Raw genomic sequence first — 14,652 nt, forward strand, 5'->3', positions numbered from 1 at the left:
TTATGTGTATATATATACACAGTGTTGTAACGATGTACAAATGGTTAAAGTACAACGGGGAAAATAAATAAACATAAATATGGGTTGTATTTACAATGGTGTTTGTTCTTCACTGGTTGCCCTTTTCTTGTGGCAACAGGTTACAAATCTTGCTACTGTGATGGCACACTGTGTAATCTGAGGGAAACATGTGTCTCTAATAAGGTCATACATTTGGCAATAGGTTAGGAAGTGCAACTCAGTTTTCACCTCATTTTGTGGTCAGTGTGCACATAGCCTGTCTTCTCTTGAGAGCCAGGTCTGTCTACGGCGGCCTCTCTCAATAGCAAGGCAATGCTCACTGAGTCTGTACATAGTCAAAGCTTTCCTTAAGTTTCGGTCAGTCACAGTGGTCAGGTATTCTGCCACTGTGTACTCTCTGTTTAGGGCCAATAGCATTCTAGTTTTTTTGTTCCTTAAGTAATTATCTTTTTGTTTTCTCATGATTTGGTTGGGTCTAATTGTGTTGCTGTCCTGGGGCTCTGTGGGGTCTGTCTGTGTTTGTGAACAGAGCCCAAGGACCAGCTTGCTTGGGGACTCTTCTCCAGGTTCATCTCTCTGTAGGTGAGAGATTTGTTTTGGAAGGTTTGGGAATCGCTTCCTTTTAGGTGGTTGTAGAATTTAACGGCTCTTTTCTGGATTTTGATAATTAGTGGGTATCGGATTGATCCTTACGTTGAACACAGGATATTTTTGCAGAATTCTGCGTGCAGAGTCTCAATTTGGTGTTTGTCCCATTTTGTGAATTCTTGGTTGGTGAGTGGACCCCATACCTCACAACCATAGAGGGCAATGGGTTCTATAACTGATTCAAGTATTTTTTTGCCAGATCCTAATTGGTATGTCAAATTTTATGTTCCTTTTGATTTTCCTGGCTTTCTTTCAGCTCGTTCACAGCTATGTGGAAGTTACTTGTGGCGCTGATGTTTAGGCCGTGGATTTTATAGTGTCGTATTTTTTTCCCCCCAACACCACTTTCCATCAATTTGTATAGCAGACCCTCATGCCAAATTGAGTCAAAGGTTTTTTGAAATCAACAAAGCATGAGAAGACTTTGCCTCTGTTTAGTTTGTCAATTAGGGTTTGCAGGGTGAACACGTGGTCTGTTTGGTAAATTCTTTTGGTAAAAAGCCAATTTGACATTTGCTCAGTACATTGTTTTCACTGAGGAAATGTACGAGTCTGCTGTTAATGATAATGCAGAGGATTTTCCAAAGTTGCTGTTGACGCATATCCCACGGTAGTTACTGGGGTCAAATTTGTCTCCACTTTTGTGGATTAGGGTGATCAGTCCTTGGTTCCAAATATTGGGGAAGATACCAGAGCTGAGGATGATGTTAGAGTTTAAGTATAGCCAATTGGAATTTGTTATCTGTATATTGTATCGTTTCATTGAGGATACCATCAACACCACAGGCCTTTTTGGGTTGGAAGGTTTGTATTTTGTCCTGTAGTTCATTCAATGTAATTGAGAATCCAGTGGGTTCCGGGAAGTCTTAAATTGTTGATTCTAAGATTTGTATTTGATCATGTATATGTTTTTGCTGTTTGTTCTTTGTTATAGGGCCAAAAAGATTGGAGAAGTGGTTTACCCATACATCTCCATTTTGGATAGATAACTCTTCGTGTTGTTGTTTGTTTAGTGTTTTCCAATTTTCCCAGAAGTTTAAAACTTCTTATGGCTGCAATCCCGCTACCGGGATCGATATGACAACAGCCAGTGAAAGTGCAGGGCGCCAAATTCAAACAACAGAAATCTCATAATTAAAATTCCTCAAACATACATGTGTCTTATATCATTTTAAAGGTATTCTTGTTGTTAATCCCACCAAAGTGTCCGATTTCAAATATGCTTTTCAGCGAAAGCACTACAAACGATTATGTTAGGTCACCACCAAACCACAATAAGCACAGCCATTTTTCCAGCGAAAGATAGCAGTCAGAAAAAGCAGAAATAGAGATAAAATGTATCACTAACCTTTGATGATCTTCATCAGATGACACTCATAGGACTTCATGTTACACAATACATGCATGTTTTGTTTGATAAAGTTCATATTTATAACAAAAAAATCTGAGTTTACATTGGCGCGTTACATTCACTAGTTGCAAAAACATCAAGTGATTTTGCATAGCCACATCGTTTCAACAGAAATACTCATCATAAATGTAGATGATAATACAAGTTATACACATGGAATTATAGATATACCTCTCCTTAATGCAACCGCTGTGTCAGATTTCAAAAAAACTTTACGGAAAAAGCAAATCATGCAATAATCTGAGACGGAGCTCAGAACAATAGCCAAATTAGCCGCCATGTTGGGGTCAACAGAAACCAGAAAATACATGATAAATGTTTCCTTACCTTTGATGAACTTCATCAGAATGCAGTCCTAGGAATCCCAGGTCCACAATAAATGCTTGATTTGTTTGATAATGTCCGTTATTTATGTCCAATTAGCTACTTTGGTTAGTGCGTTTGGTAAACAATTCCAAAGTCACAAAGCGCGTCCACTATAACGTGACGAAATGTCCAAAAGTTCCATAAGTCAGTAGAAACATGTCAAACGATGTACTGAATCAATCTTTAGAATGTTGTTAACATACATCTTGAATAACGTTCCAACTGGAGAATTAGATTGACTTCAGTTGAGCGATGGAACGGAGCTGCCTATCACGTGAACGCGCGTGGTCAACTCGTGGCAGTGGTGACTAATTCCTGTCTCCTTCGGCCCCCCTTCACATTAGAGTCATCAGACAAAGTTCTATTGACATCTAGTGGAAGCCGTAGGAAGTGAAAACTTATCAATATCTCGCTGTAATTTCAATGAGAGCTTGGTTGAAAATCTAGCACCCTCAGAAAAAATCCAAACAGGATGTGGAACTTCTCAGGTTTTTGCCTGCCATATGAGTTATACTCACAGACATCATTCAAACAGTTTTAGAAACTTCAGAGTGTTTTCTATCCAATACTAATAATATGCATCTATTAGCAACTATGACTAAGGAGCAGGCAGTTTCCTCTGGGCACCTTTCATCCAAGCTACTCAATACTGCCCCTGCAGCCATAAGAAGTGTGAATATCATGACTGTCTGCGTAGTGTTCTGAGAGACAGACAGACAGACAGACAGACAGACAGACAGACAGAGAGAGAGAGAGAGAGGTATATTTGACCTCTCAGCTTCCCTATCAAATCTAAAAATGTCAAACAGAAAACAAAAGAAAATGAACAACTATGACAAATGGTTTGATAAAGAATGCAAAAACCTAAGAAAGAAATTGAGAAACCTATCCAACCATAAACATAGAGACCCAGAAAACCTGAGCCTACAACTTCACTATGGTGAATCACTAAAATAATACAGAAATACACTACGGAAAAAGAAGGAACAGCACGTCAGAAATCAGCTCAATGTAATTGAAGAATCAATAGACTCTAAGGTTTCTGGCAACCAGCAGAGTAAATGCGGAACGATTGCTTGACAGTGGGTGCGGAACGATTGCTTGACAGGGGGTGCGGAACGATTGCTTGACGGGGTGAGGAACTATTGCTTGACACGGAGTGCGGAACGATTGCTTGACACGGAGTGCGGAACGATTGCTTGACACGGAGTGCGGGATTTCTTTTGAAGCCTAATTTAGATATGTTTCTTCTTATAATTTCCATATTTTGGTATGCTATTTGTTAGTCAACTTGTCTATAATTAGATACATGAAGCTTCTCCTCTGTCATTACTGCCCTACAAGACTACATAAACCATTTCTCACCAGAATGTCATAAATCGATGAACGTTTCAATCTAGTTGACATCGGTAAAGTTCTCTTTCATCTCAGCTTTTATCACGCAGCAGACATTTTAGGGACCAGGAATAACAAACAAATAGCTTGACAATACCGGGAAAGATTTTAGGGGAATTAAAAGTGAAAACGACCCAACATGACCCTAAAAAATATTTGAGTTCGGCTTGGATGCATATTTATGTCAAACCTATGGACAAAAATAGCCTTGTTCATGCATCTAGCTACCATCCTAACGCTTTGAAGAGAGGCTTGCCATACAGCCAATTCTTACGCATCAGACGCATCTGCACCAGAGATATGGAATTTGTCATCGAATCAAATAAACATTACTTGAATTTCCTCAACAGAGGCCTGCTGTTGAGGACATTGTCAGATCTGACAAATTACAAGTGATCTTACTGTAACTGATCTTAAGTTCTGTGCCATTGACCATGTTTCCCAAGCCGCAAATGCCACGATATGGATGAACGTCTTCTCCAGAGTGAAGCCCGATGGATCTTCTATCTGAAAACTCTACACCCCCAAGGCTTAAATTAGTAATTGGACCTTGTAATGTTGTGTCTGGATGCACCAGCAGTCCCCCCGCCTGCCCTCTTTGAGCTGTACATCTGAGTACTGTACCGATACATTTAAAAAAATGTTTTTAACGATAACGCTATTTAGCCTATAACGTTAGATTTTACTTCAATCGTATGTTAACATTTGAATTGTCATTTTTTTGGTATATTTCTCTACTACATATTCTCTGTTTATATACCTTGTTGACTCCCCATTCGCTAGTATCTAATGAATTAGATGTCTGTACCTGCTGTGCTACACAGTGTCTACTGAAGTCTCTTATTTGCTCTTTTTACTTGTATTTTTAAAAATAAAAACTGTCACCCTGTGTATTCTTTTGAGCGTGGATTAAATTGGTTATATTACTTTTGCATCTCGGCCTCTGGGTTTTTCCTCTTCATGGTGTGAGTACCTTTTGAACTCTCTGTTTATAATTTCCGACCTTTTGGTAGGCTATTTTTTAGCTCTTGAAAAGAGTTTTCTCCTCCATGTGTAGAGTTTTCAGCGGTTACATTCGCCCACAGTTGGTTCCAAATGAACGACAATTCCGAAAATGTATTTTAACGTTAAGAAACATCAATAATCATAGCTTTCAAACCGGTTTTCGAAAAACATATGGCCCTTATCTTTCATATCAGCGAGAAAGAATCTTTCAAATAAAAAATATACACTTACTGTAGCAGTTTTGCACAGATCCACAAACTGTGTGACTCCAGTTGCAAACTACACCTCCCCAGTTACGCTTACACACATTGCGTATACTTACTTCTTAATCCCCACTGATGCGTATAAAAGTACTGTAGTGGAGGTATACACCGTTTCAATTAAGGCTGATGGAACAAACCAGAATGTTTAGCTTAAAATGTTGCTAAACTAATATGTCTTCACATTTTAAGCGCAGCAATGTGCACACAGCGGTACACTCAAATGTTCCAAAATGCAATATGCGGGGGAAAAAACGTTCTAAAATGCACACCGCACATGAAAGAGGTTTCATGGACAGAGATGGAAATATCCATTAGAAATGTAGAAAGTGGGGAGATCTGCTAATATGACTGCATTTGGCTACTAGTGTCACACCCTGATCAGTTTCACCTGTCCTCGTTATTGTCTCCACCCCCTCCAGGTGTCGCTTGTTTTCCCCAGTGTATTTATCCCTGTGATTCCTGTCTCTCTGTGCCAGTTCGTCTTGTATGTTTCCAAGTCAACCAGCGGTTTTCCCGTTCGCCTGCTTTTTGCAATCTCCTTTTTCTAGTCCTCCCGGGTTTGACCCTTGCCTGTTGCTGGACTTTGTACCCGCCTGCCTGGCCATTCTGCCTGCCTTCATTTAAACAGGTTGGCCAGTTAGATAACTAGACAATGAAAGAAAGTGGAATGGTCAGGAGAGCGCATACGAGGAAGTGTTTATAAAATATTTCCCTCAACATTTCTATGGTTGGATTTTGGCTAATATGAAGTAAAACATCCAGGTTTCAAACAATTGAGGAACTGGAAAAATATAGTGATGATAATGATAGACCTAACCATCTTCTGGCAGATGGAAAGGATTTCCCCAAAAGCGTCTAAATTAAACAAGGTAGCCTACCTGGCAGAATGATATCATGATTATTTGCATAAATTCAGTGGCCAATTGTTTTGCAAAGTAGGTGCTTGGCACTTTGCACATTAATTAAAGGGTAACTACACTCAAATCAAAATTGTATAGATTTTTCCCAGACCCCAAGAGGTCTCCTGATGTAGTGTAAGCATTGTTGTGGACTTAGAACATCCAATGTTGTTTTTATATAAATAAATAATAAATAGTGAAAATCTGAGACCTGTGAATTTCAGACTCGGTTGACAGCCTCATTATCTATTTCAATAGTAGGTCTACTAATAGCCTACTTGCACAGTACAGCTTGGGTTGGCCTGACTGTGAAAGACCAATATGTGATTAATCATTTTAGGTCATTCAGAGTATATGTCACTGTTTCTCATAGAATTTTTCACACAGGGCACATTTCCTTTGCCGGGTGGGCCGTTTGGGAAATTTTGGGCAAAATTCAAGTACAGTGCCTTGCAAAAGTATTCACCCCCCTTGGTGTTTTTCCAATTTGGTTGCATTACAACCTGTAATTAAATTATTTTTTATTTGTATTTCATGTAATGGACATACACAAAATAGTCCAAATTGGTGAAGTGAACTTGTTTTAAAAAATTTAATAAAAACCTGAAAAGTGGTGCGTGAATATGTATTCACCCCTTTGCTATGAAGCCCCCAAATAGGATCACATTATTAGTTAAATAACGTCCAGCTGTGTGCAATCTAAGTGTCTGTCACATGATCTCAGTTCGGAAAGGCCCCCCAGAGTCTGCAACACCACTAAGCAAGGGGCACCACCAAGCAAGCGGCACCATGAAGACCAAGGAGCTCCCCAAACAGGTCAGGGACAAAGTTGTGGAGAAGTAAAGATCAGGGTTGGGTTATAAAAAAATATCAGAAACTTTTAACATCCCACGGAGCACCATTAAATCCATTATTAAAACATGGAAAGAATATGGCACCACAACAAACCTGCCAAGAGAGGGCCACCCACCAAAACTAACGGACCAGAAAAGGAGGGCATTAATAATGAGGCAACAAAGAGACCAAAGATAACCCTGAAGGAGCTGCTCCACATCGGAGATTGGAGTATCTGTCCATAGGACCACTTTAAGCCGTACACGCCACAGAGCTGGGCTTTACGGAAGAGTGGCCAGAAAAAAAGCCATTGCTTAAAGAAAAAATAAGCAAACACATTTGGTGTTCACCAAAAGGCATGTGGGAGACTCCCGAAACATATGGAAGAAGGTACTCTGGTCAGATGAGACTCAAATTTAGCTTTTTGGCCATCAAGGAAAATGCTATGTCTGGTGCAAGCCCAACACTTCTCATCACCCCGAAAACACCATCCCCACAGTGAAGCATGGTGGTGGCAGCATCATGCTGTGGGAATGTTTTTCATCGGCAGGGACTGGGAAACTGGTCAGAATTGAAGGAATGATGGATGGCGCTAAATACAGGGAAATTCTTGAGAGAAACCTGTTTCAGTCTTCCAGAGATTTGAGACTGGGACGGAGGTTCACCTTCCAGCAGGACAATGACCCTAAGCATACTGCTAAAGCAACACTCGAGTGGTTTAACTTCTTATGGCTGGGGGCAGTATTGAGTAGCTTGGATGAATAAGGTGCCCAGAGTAAACTGCTACTCAGTCCCAGAAGCTAATATATGCATATTATTAGTAGATTTGGATAGAAAACACTCTGAAGTTTCTAAAACTGTTTGAATGATGTCTGTGAGTATAACAGAACTCATATGGCAGGCAAAAACCTGAGAAAAAATCCAACCAGGAAGTGGGAAATCTGAGGTTGGTAGGTTTGCCTATCCAATATACAGTGTCTTTGCGGTCATATTGCACTTCCTAAGGTTTCCACTAGATGTCAGCAGTCTTTAGAACCTTGTTTGATGCTTCTACTGTGAAGAATGAGGGAAGGAGAGCTCTTTGAGTCAGGTGTCTGGCATGAGCTGATCACGCGTGCTCCCGTGAGAGCGACCTGCGTTTCATCGCATTTCTGAAGACAAAGGAATTCTCCGGTTGAAACATTTATTGAAGATTTATGTTAAAAACATCCTAAAGATTGATTCTATACATCGTTTGACATGTTTCTACGAACTGTAATGGAATTGTTTGGCTTTTCGTCTGACCTGCGCAACATCAATTTGGATTTTGTAACTAAACGAGTGAACAAAAAGGAGGTATTTGGACATAAATTATGGACGTTCTCAAACAAAACAAACATTTATTGTGGAACTGGGATTCCTGGGAGTGCATTCTGATGAAGATCATCAAAGGTAAGTGAATATTTATAATACTATTTCTGACTTCTGTTGACTCCACAACATGGCGGATATCTGTATGGCTTGTTTGGGCTCTGAGCGCTGTACTCAGATTATAGCATGGTGTGCTTTTTCCGTAATAAAAAAAAAAAAAATCTGACACAGCGGTTGCATTAAGGAGAAGTTTATCTAAAGTTCCATGTATAATACTTGTATATTTTATCAATGTTTATTATGAGTATTTCTGTAAATTGATGTGGCTCTCTGCAAAATCACCGGATGTTTTGGAGGCAAAACATTACTGAACATAATGCGCCAATGTAAACTAAGATTTTTGGATATAAATATGAACTTTACCGAACAAAACATACATGTATTGTGTAACATGAAGTCCTATGAGTGTCATCTGATGAAGATCATCAAAGGTTAGTGATTAATTTTTATCTCCTTCTGTTTTTTTAAAATTTTTAATCCTCTCTTTGGCTGGAAAAATGGCTGTGTTTTTCTGTGACTAGGTACTGACCTAACATAATCGTTTGGTGTGCTTTCGTCGTTAAGCCTTTTTGAAATCGGACTCTGTGGCTGGATTTACAACAAGTTTATTTTTAAAATGGTGTAAAATACTTGCATGTTTGAGGAATTTTAATTATGAGATTTCTGTTTGAATTTGGCACCCTGCACTTTCACTGGCTGTTGTCAAGTCGATCCCGTTAACGGGATCTCAGCCATAAGTTTTAAGGTGAAACATTTAAATGTCTTGGAATAGCCTAGTCAAATCCCAGACCTCAATCCAATTGAGAATCTGTGGTATGACTTAAAGATTGCTGTACACCAGTGGAACCCATCCAACTTGAAGGAGCTGGAGCAATTTTGCCTTGAAGAATGGGCAAAAATCCCAGTGGCTAGATGTGCCAAGCTTATAGAGACATACCCCAAGAGACTTGCAGCTGTACTTGCTGCAAAAGGTGGCTCTACAAAGTATTGACTTTTGTGGGGTGAATAGTTATACACGCTCAAGTTTTCAGTTTTTTGTCTTATTTCTTGTTTGTTTCACAATAAAACATATTTTGCATCTTTAAAGTGGTGGGCATGTTGAGAAAATCAAATGATACAAACCCGCCAATAAAAAATCTATTTTAATTCCAGGTTGTAAAGCAACAAAATAAGAAAAATGCCAAGGGGGGTGAATACTTTCGCAAGCCACTGTATACCCACTTCTCTAGGCACCACTAGACCACTGACTAACACACACATATGCAGTTGAAGTCGGAAGTTTACATACACCTTAGCCAAATTCATTTAAACTCAGTCTTTCACAATTCCTGACATTTGATCCTAGTAAAAATTCCCTGTCTTCGGTCAGTTAGGATCACCACTTTATTTTAAGAATGTGAAATGTCAGAATAATAGTAGAGAGAATTATTTATTTCAGTTTTCACATTCCCAGTGGGTCAGAAGTTACCATACACTCAATTAGTATTGGGTAGCATTGCCTTTAAATTGTTTAACTTGGGTCAAACTTTTCGGGAAGCCTTCCACAAGCTTCCCACAATAAATTGGGTGAATTTTGGCCCATTCCTCCTGACAGAGCTGATGTAACAGTCAGGTTTGTAGGCCTCCTTGCTCGCACACGCTTTTTCAGTTCTGCCCACAACTTTTCTATAGGATTGAGGTCAGGGCTATGTGATGGCCACTCCAATACCTTGAAGTTGTTGTCCTTAAGCCATTTTGCCACAACTTTGGAAGTTTGCTTAGGGTCATTGTCCATTTGGAAGACCCATTTGCGACCAAGATTTAACTTCTTGACTGATGTCTTGAGATGTTGCTTCAATATATCCACATAATTTTTCTGCCTCATGATGCCATCTATTGTGTGAAGTGCACCAGTCCCTCCTGCAGCAAAGCACCCCCACAACATGATGCTTCCACCCCGTGCTTCACGGTTGGGATGGTGTTCTTCGGCTTGCAAGCGTCCCCCTTTTTCACCCAAACATAACGATGGTCATTATGGCCAAACAGTTCTATTTTTGTTTCATCAGACCAGAGGACATTTCTCCAAAAAGTACGATCTTTGTCCCCATGTGCAGTTGCAAACCGTAGTCTGGCTTTCTTATGGCGGTTTTGGAGCAGTGGCTTCTTCCTTGCTGAGCAGCCTTTCAGGTTATGTCGATATAGGACTAATTTTACTGTGGAAATAGATATTTTGCACCGGTTTCCTCCAGCATCTTCACAAGGTCCTTTGCTGTTGTTCTGGAATTGATTTGCACTTTTCGCACCAAAGTACGTTCATCTTTAGGAGACAGAACGCGTCTCCTTCCTGAGCGGTATGACGGCTGCGTGGTCCCATGGTGTTTATACTTGCGTACAATTGTTTATACAGATGAATGTGGTACCTTCAGGCATTTGGAAATTGCTCCCAAGGATGAACCAGACTTGTGGAGGACTACAATTGTTTTTCTGAGGTCTTGGCTGATTTCTTTTAATTTTCCCATGATGTCAAGCAATTAGCCACTGAGTCTGAAGGTAGGTCTTGAAATACATCCACAGGGACACCTCCAATTGATTCAAATGATGTCAATTAGCCTATCAAAAGCTTCTAAAACCATGACATAATTTTCTGGAATTTTCTAAGCTGTTTAAAGGCATAGTCATCTTCGTGTATGTAAACTTCTGACCCACTGGAATTGTGATACAGTGAATTATAAGTGAAATGATCTGTCTGTCAACAATTGTTGGAAAAATTACTTGTGTCATGCACAAAGTATATGTCCTAACCGACTTGCCAAAACTATAGTTTGTAACAAGAAATTGGTGGAGTGGTTGAAAAACGAGTTTTAATGACTCCAATGTAAGTGTATGTAAATTTCCGACTTCAACTGTATCTCTAGTATTTACTATATGTTCTGAGAAAACCATAGAACCCACTTTCAACACACACCTATGAAGGTATCGGTAGTCACATCTGGTAGACACACATCTAGACATTTGTGATGAAGGGTTTGTATTGTTAGTATGCCATCACACCAAACCAAACCATATGTATGTAATGACTGAGGAAGCTCTATCTAGTAGAGAGACACTGAGTGTGAAATCAGTTCCAAGTTGATGTAATCTTGACAGAAAAAAGTAGCATTCATATTGCTAAGCTTCTTACTCTAAGCACATTTAAAACATCTGAATTAGCTGAATTAGTACCATAGAGTTAGACTAATGTTCAGCACACAGGGAAAGGAAATGAGTGCACTGCACTCTGGGATACCTTATGTATGACCAATCCAGGACTTCCATAATTCATAATTAGATTAAACTCCTACACCAGGGTTCCTAAATAGAGGGCTAGTAGGATAAATAATCATTAACACAATAAGGCCATGAAGTTTCCAAGCAACAATGGATAAATCATTACAAATGAATGGTTATTCAGTACTGCCTGAAATAGAAACCAGCACCCCCTGAAAATTCAGAATTAAAACAATTATTAATAATTTATTTTAAAACATTTCCCCCCCCCCACACAAATGTAGGCCACTGGGCCTTTACTAGTCCTGTATTGGCAGCTATGGAGAACAGCACCTGATAGCTTTGAAAAGCCAATATAATTTATTGACGCCAGATACTGTAGGGGTGATGGCTATAACTGACGCCAGATACTGTAGGGGTGATGGATATAACTGACGTCAGATACTGTAGGGGTGATGGATATAACTGACGCCAGATACTGTAGGGGTGATGGATATAACTGCCGCCAGATACTGTAGGGGTGATGGCTATAACTGACGCCAGATACTGTAGGGGTGATGGATATAACTGACGCCAGATACTGTAGGGGTGATGGCTATAACTGACGCCAGATACTGTAGGGGTGATGGATATAACTGACGCCAGATACTGTAGGGGTGATGGCTATAACTGACGCCAGATACTGTAGGGGTGATGGCTATAACTGACGCCAGATACTGTAGGGGTGATGGCTATAACTGACGCCAGATACTGTAGGGGTGATGGCTATAACTGACGCCAGATACTGTAGGGGTGATGGCTATAACTGACGCCAGATACTGTAGGGGTGATGGCTATAACTGACGCCAGATACTGTAGGGGTGATGGCTATAACTGACGCCAGATACTGTAGGGGTGATGGATATAACTGACGCCAGATACTGTAGGGGTGATGGATATAACTGACGCCAGATACTGTAGGGGTGATGGCTATAACTGACGCCAGATACTGTAGGGGTGATGGATATAACTGACGCCAGATACTGTAGGGGTGATGGATATAACTGACGCCAGATACTGTAGGGGTGATGGATATAACTGACGCCAGATACTGTAGGGGTGATGGATATAACTGACGCCAGATACTGTAGGGGTGATGGCTATAACTGACGCCAGATACTGTAGGGGTGATGGCTATAACTGACGCCAGATACTGTAGGGGTGATGGCTATAACTGACGCCAGATACTGTAGGGGTGATGGATATAACTGACGCCAGATACTGTAGGGGTGATGGCTATAACTGACGCCAGATACTGTAGGGGTGATGGCTATAACTGACGCCAGATACTGTAGGGGTGATGGATATAACTGACGCCAGATACTGTAGGGGTGATGGCTATAACTGACGCCAGATACTGTAGGGGTGATGGCTATAACTGACGCCAGATACTGTAGGGGTGATGGATATAACTGACGCCAGATACTGTAGGGGTGATGGATATAACTGCCGCCAGATACTGTAGGGGTGATGGATATAACTGACGCCAGATACTGTAGGGGTGATGGCTATAACTGACGCCAGATACTGTAGGGGTGATGGCTATAACTGACGTCAGATACTGTAGGGGTGATGGCTATAACTGACGCCAGATACTGTAGGGGTGATGGATATAACTGACGCCAGATACTGTAGGGGTGATGGCTATAACTGACGCCAGATACTGTAGGGGTGATGGATATAACTGCCGCCAGATACTGTAGGGGTGATGGCTATAACTGACGCCAGATACTGTAGGGGTGATGGATATAACTGCCGCCAGACGGGGATGGATAACTGACGCCAGATACTGTAGGGGTGATGGATATAACTGCCGCCAGATACTGTAGGGGTGATGGATATAACTGACGCCAGATACTGTAGGGGTGATGGATATAACTGACGCCAGATACTGTAGGGGTGATGGCTATAACTGACGCCAGATACTGTAGGGGTGATGGATATAACTGCCGCCAGATACTGTAGGGGTGATGGATATAACTGACGCCAGATACTGTAGGGGTGATGGATATAACTGACGCCAGATACTGTAGGGGTGATGGATATAACTGACGCCAGATACTGTAGGGGTGATGGATATAACTGACGCCAGATACTGTAGGGGTGATGGCTATAATTTAATGCAATCTAAACAACAGCAAGGCTCATTCCATAGTTCCTACTTTTACGACAGGAATACAATTTGAATAGTCATTCTAGAACGCAAGAGTTACATTTGTTATCGTTCTATTACATTGTATCATCACCAATTTCACAAGCAACATTAACTGTTCAACATCAATCAACGGAGTGCAGCAGCAGTAGTAAGACACATATGGCACTCAATCTCTTTCACTGCTTTGGTCACAAAATACTTGTTTTGGTGTTAATTAGCCTACTTATTATCAAATGATCAACTTCTTCACGAAAGATTCACCCTCGTTTGACCAATAGGCAACATATAACCACTCCCTCGATAACCTTATTTACATAATATTTGACAATTGCTGTCACGTGTATAGGCTAACTCGTTACAATATAACAACATTATAATAAGCAAGTCATAGCAAGCAGATACATACCGAGAATTAGACAGGCGATGTCAAGCAGAATAAAAGGAATCCCTCTCGTCTCGAACATTTTTACGGTTTCTCCTCAGCTCGTTGACACAGATGATCCTTAGACGACTCGTGTTGTCGTCGTATCCTTGAAAGCGTAGTAGCCGAGTAACCGTAGATCTGATTAGACTAAACCTAAACAATACTTCGATCTAAAAATAATATTAGAAACCGTCAATTGAGAAGCCTAACCTTTGAAGCCTTATAATGACTACAGACAGCGTAAATGCCGTAATTTGACACAGAATGTTAGAGCTGATCCTCCCCTTTGAATGATCGAATCGTCGTGCGCATCGAAATTCTAATCACAGGCGCCGACCGTGGCCCGGTAAATTAGACGGTCCTTTGAGTATCATTAAAATCGGTTGGCAGAACCGACGGTGAAGGCTATAATGTAGAGGTCTGTATACTCTGTAGTCTACCAGACTGCGCAAAGAGCCATGAGCACAGTGGGGTTTCGTTATGGCAGCTGGCGAAGAGGATGGACAGAAGAGACTATCGCCTGCCTGTCTGCCAGC

The 14,652-nt window shown here is 40.8% G+C and overlaps 1 protein-coding gene across 2 annotated transcripts in view; it reads right to left on the reverse strand.

Moving 5' to 3' along the window:
* The window catches only part of LOC120044928 (phospholipid phosphatase 1-like), a 32,905-nt gene extending 18,253 nt beyond the window's left edge, over positions 1 to 14,652 (reverse strand). For both annotated transcript variants that reach the window (XM_038989669.1, XM_038989668.1), the window contains exon 1: positions 14,099 to 14,652. In XM_038989669.1, coding sequence (XP_038845597.1) covers positions 14,099 to 14,156 — 58 coding nt within the window. In that variant the 5' untranslated portion in view covers positions 14,157 to 14,652. The remainder of the gene's footprint in view (positions 1 to 14,098) is intronic.

Source organism: Salvelinus namaycush, chromosome 3, assembly GCF_016432855.1.
Source record: "Salvelinus namaycush isolate Seneca chromosome 3, SaNama_1.0, whole genome shotgun sequence".
NCBI lineage: Eukaryota > Metazoa > Chordata > Actinopteri > Salmoniformes > Salmonidae > Salvelinus > Salvelinus namaycush.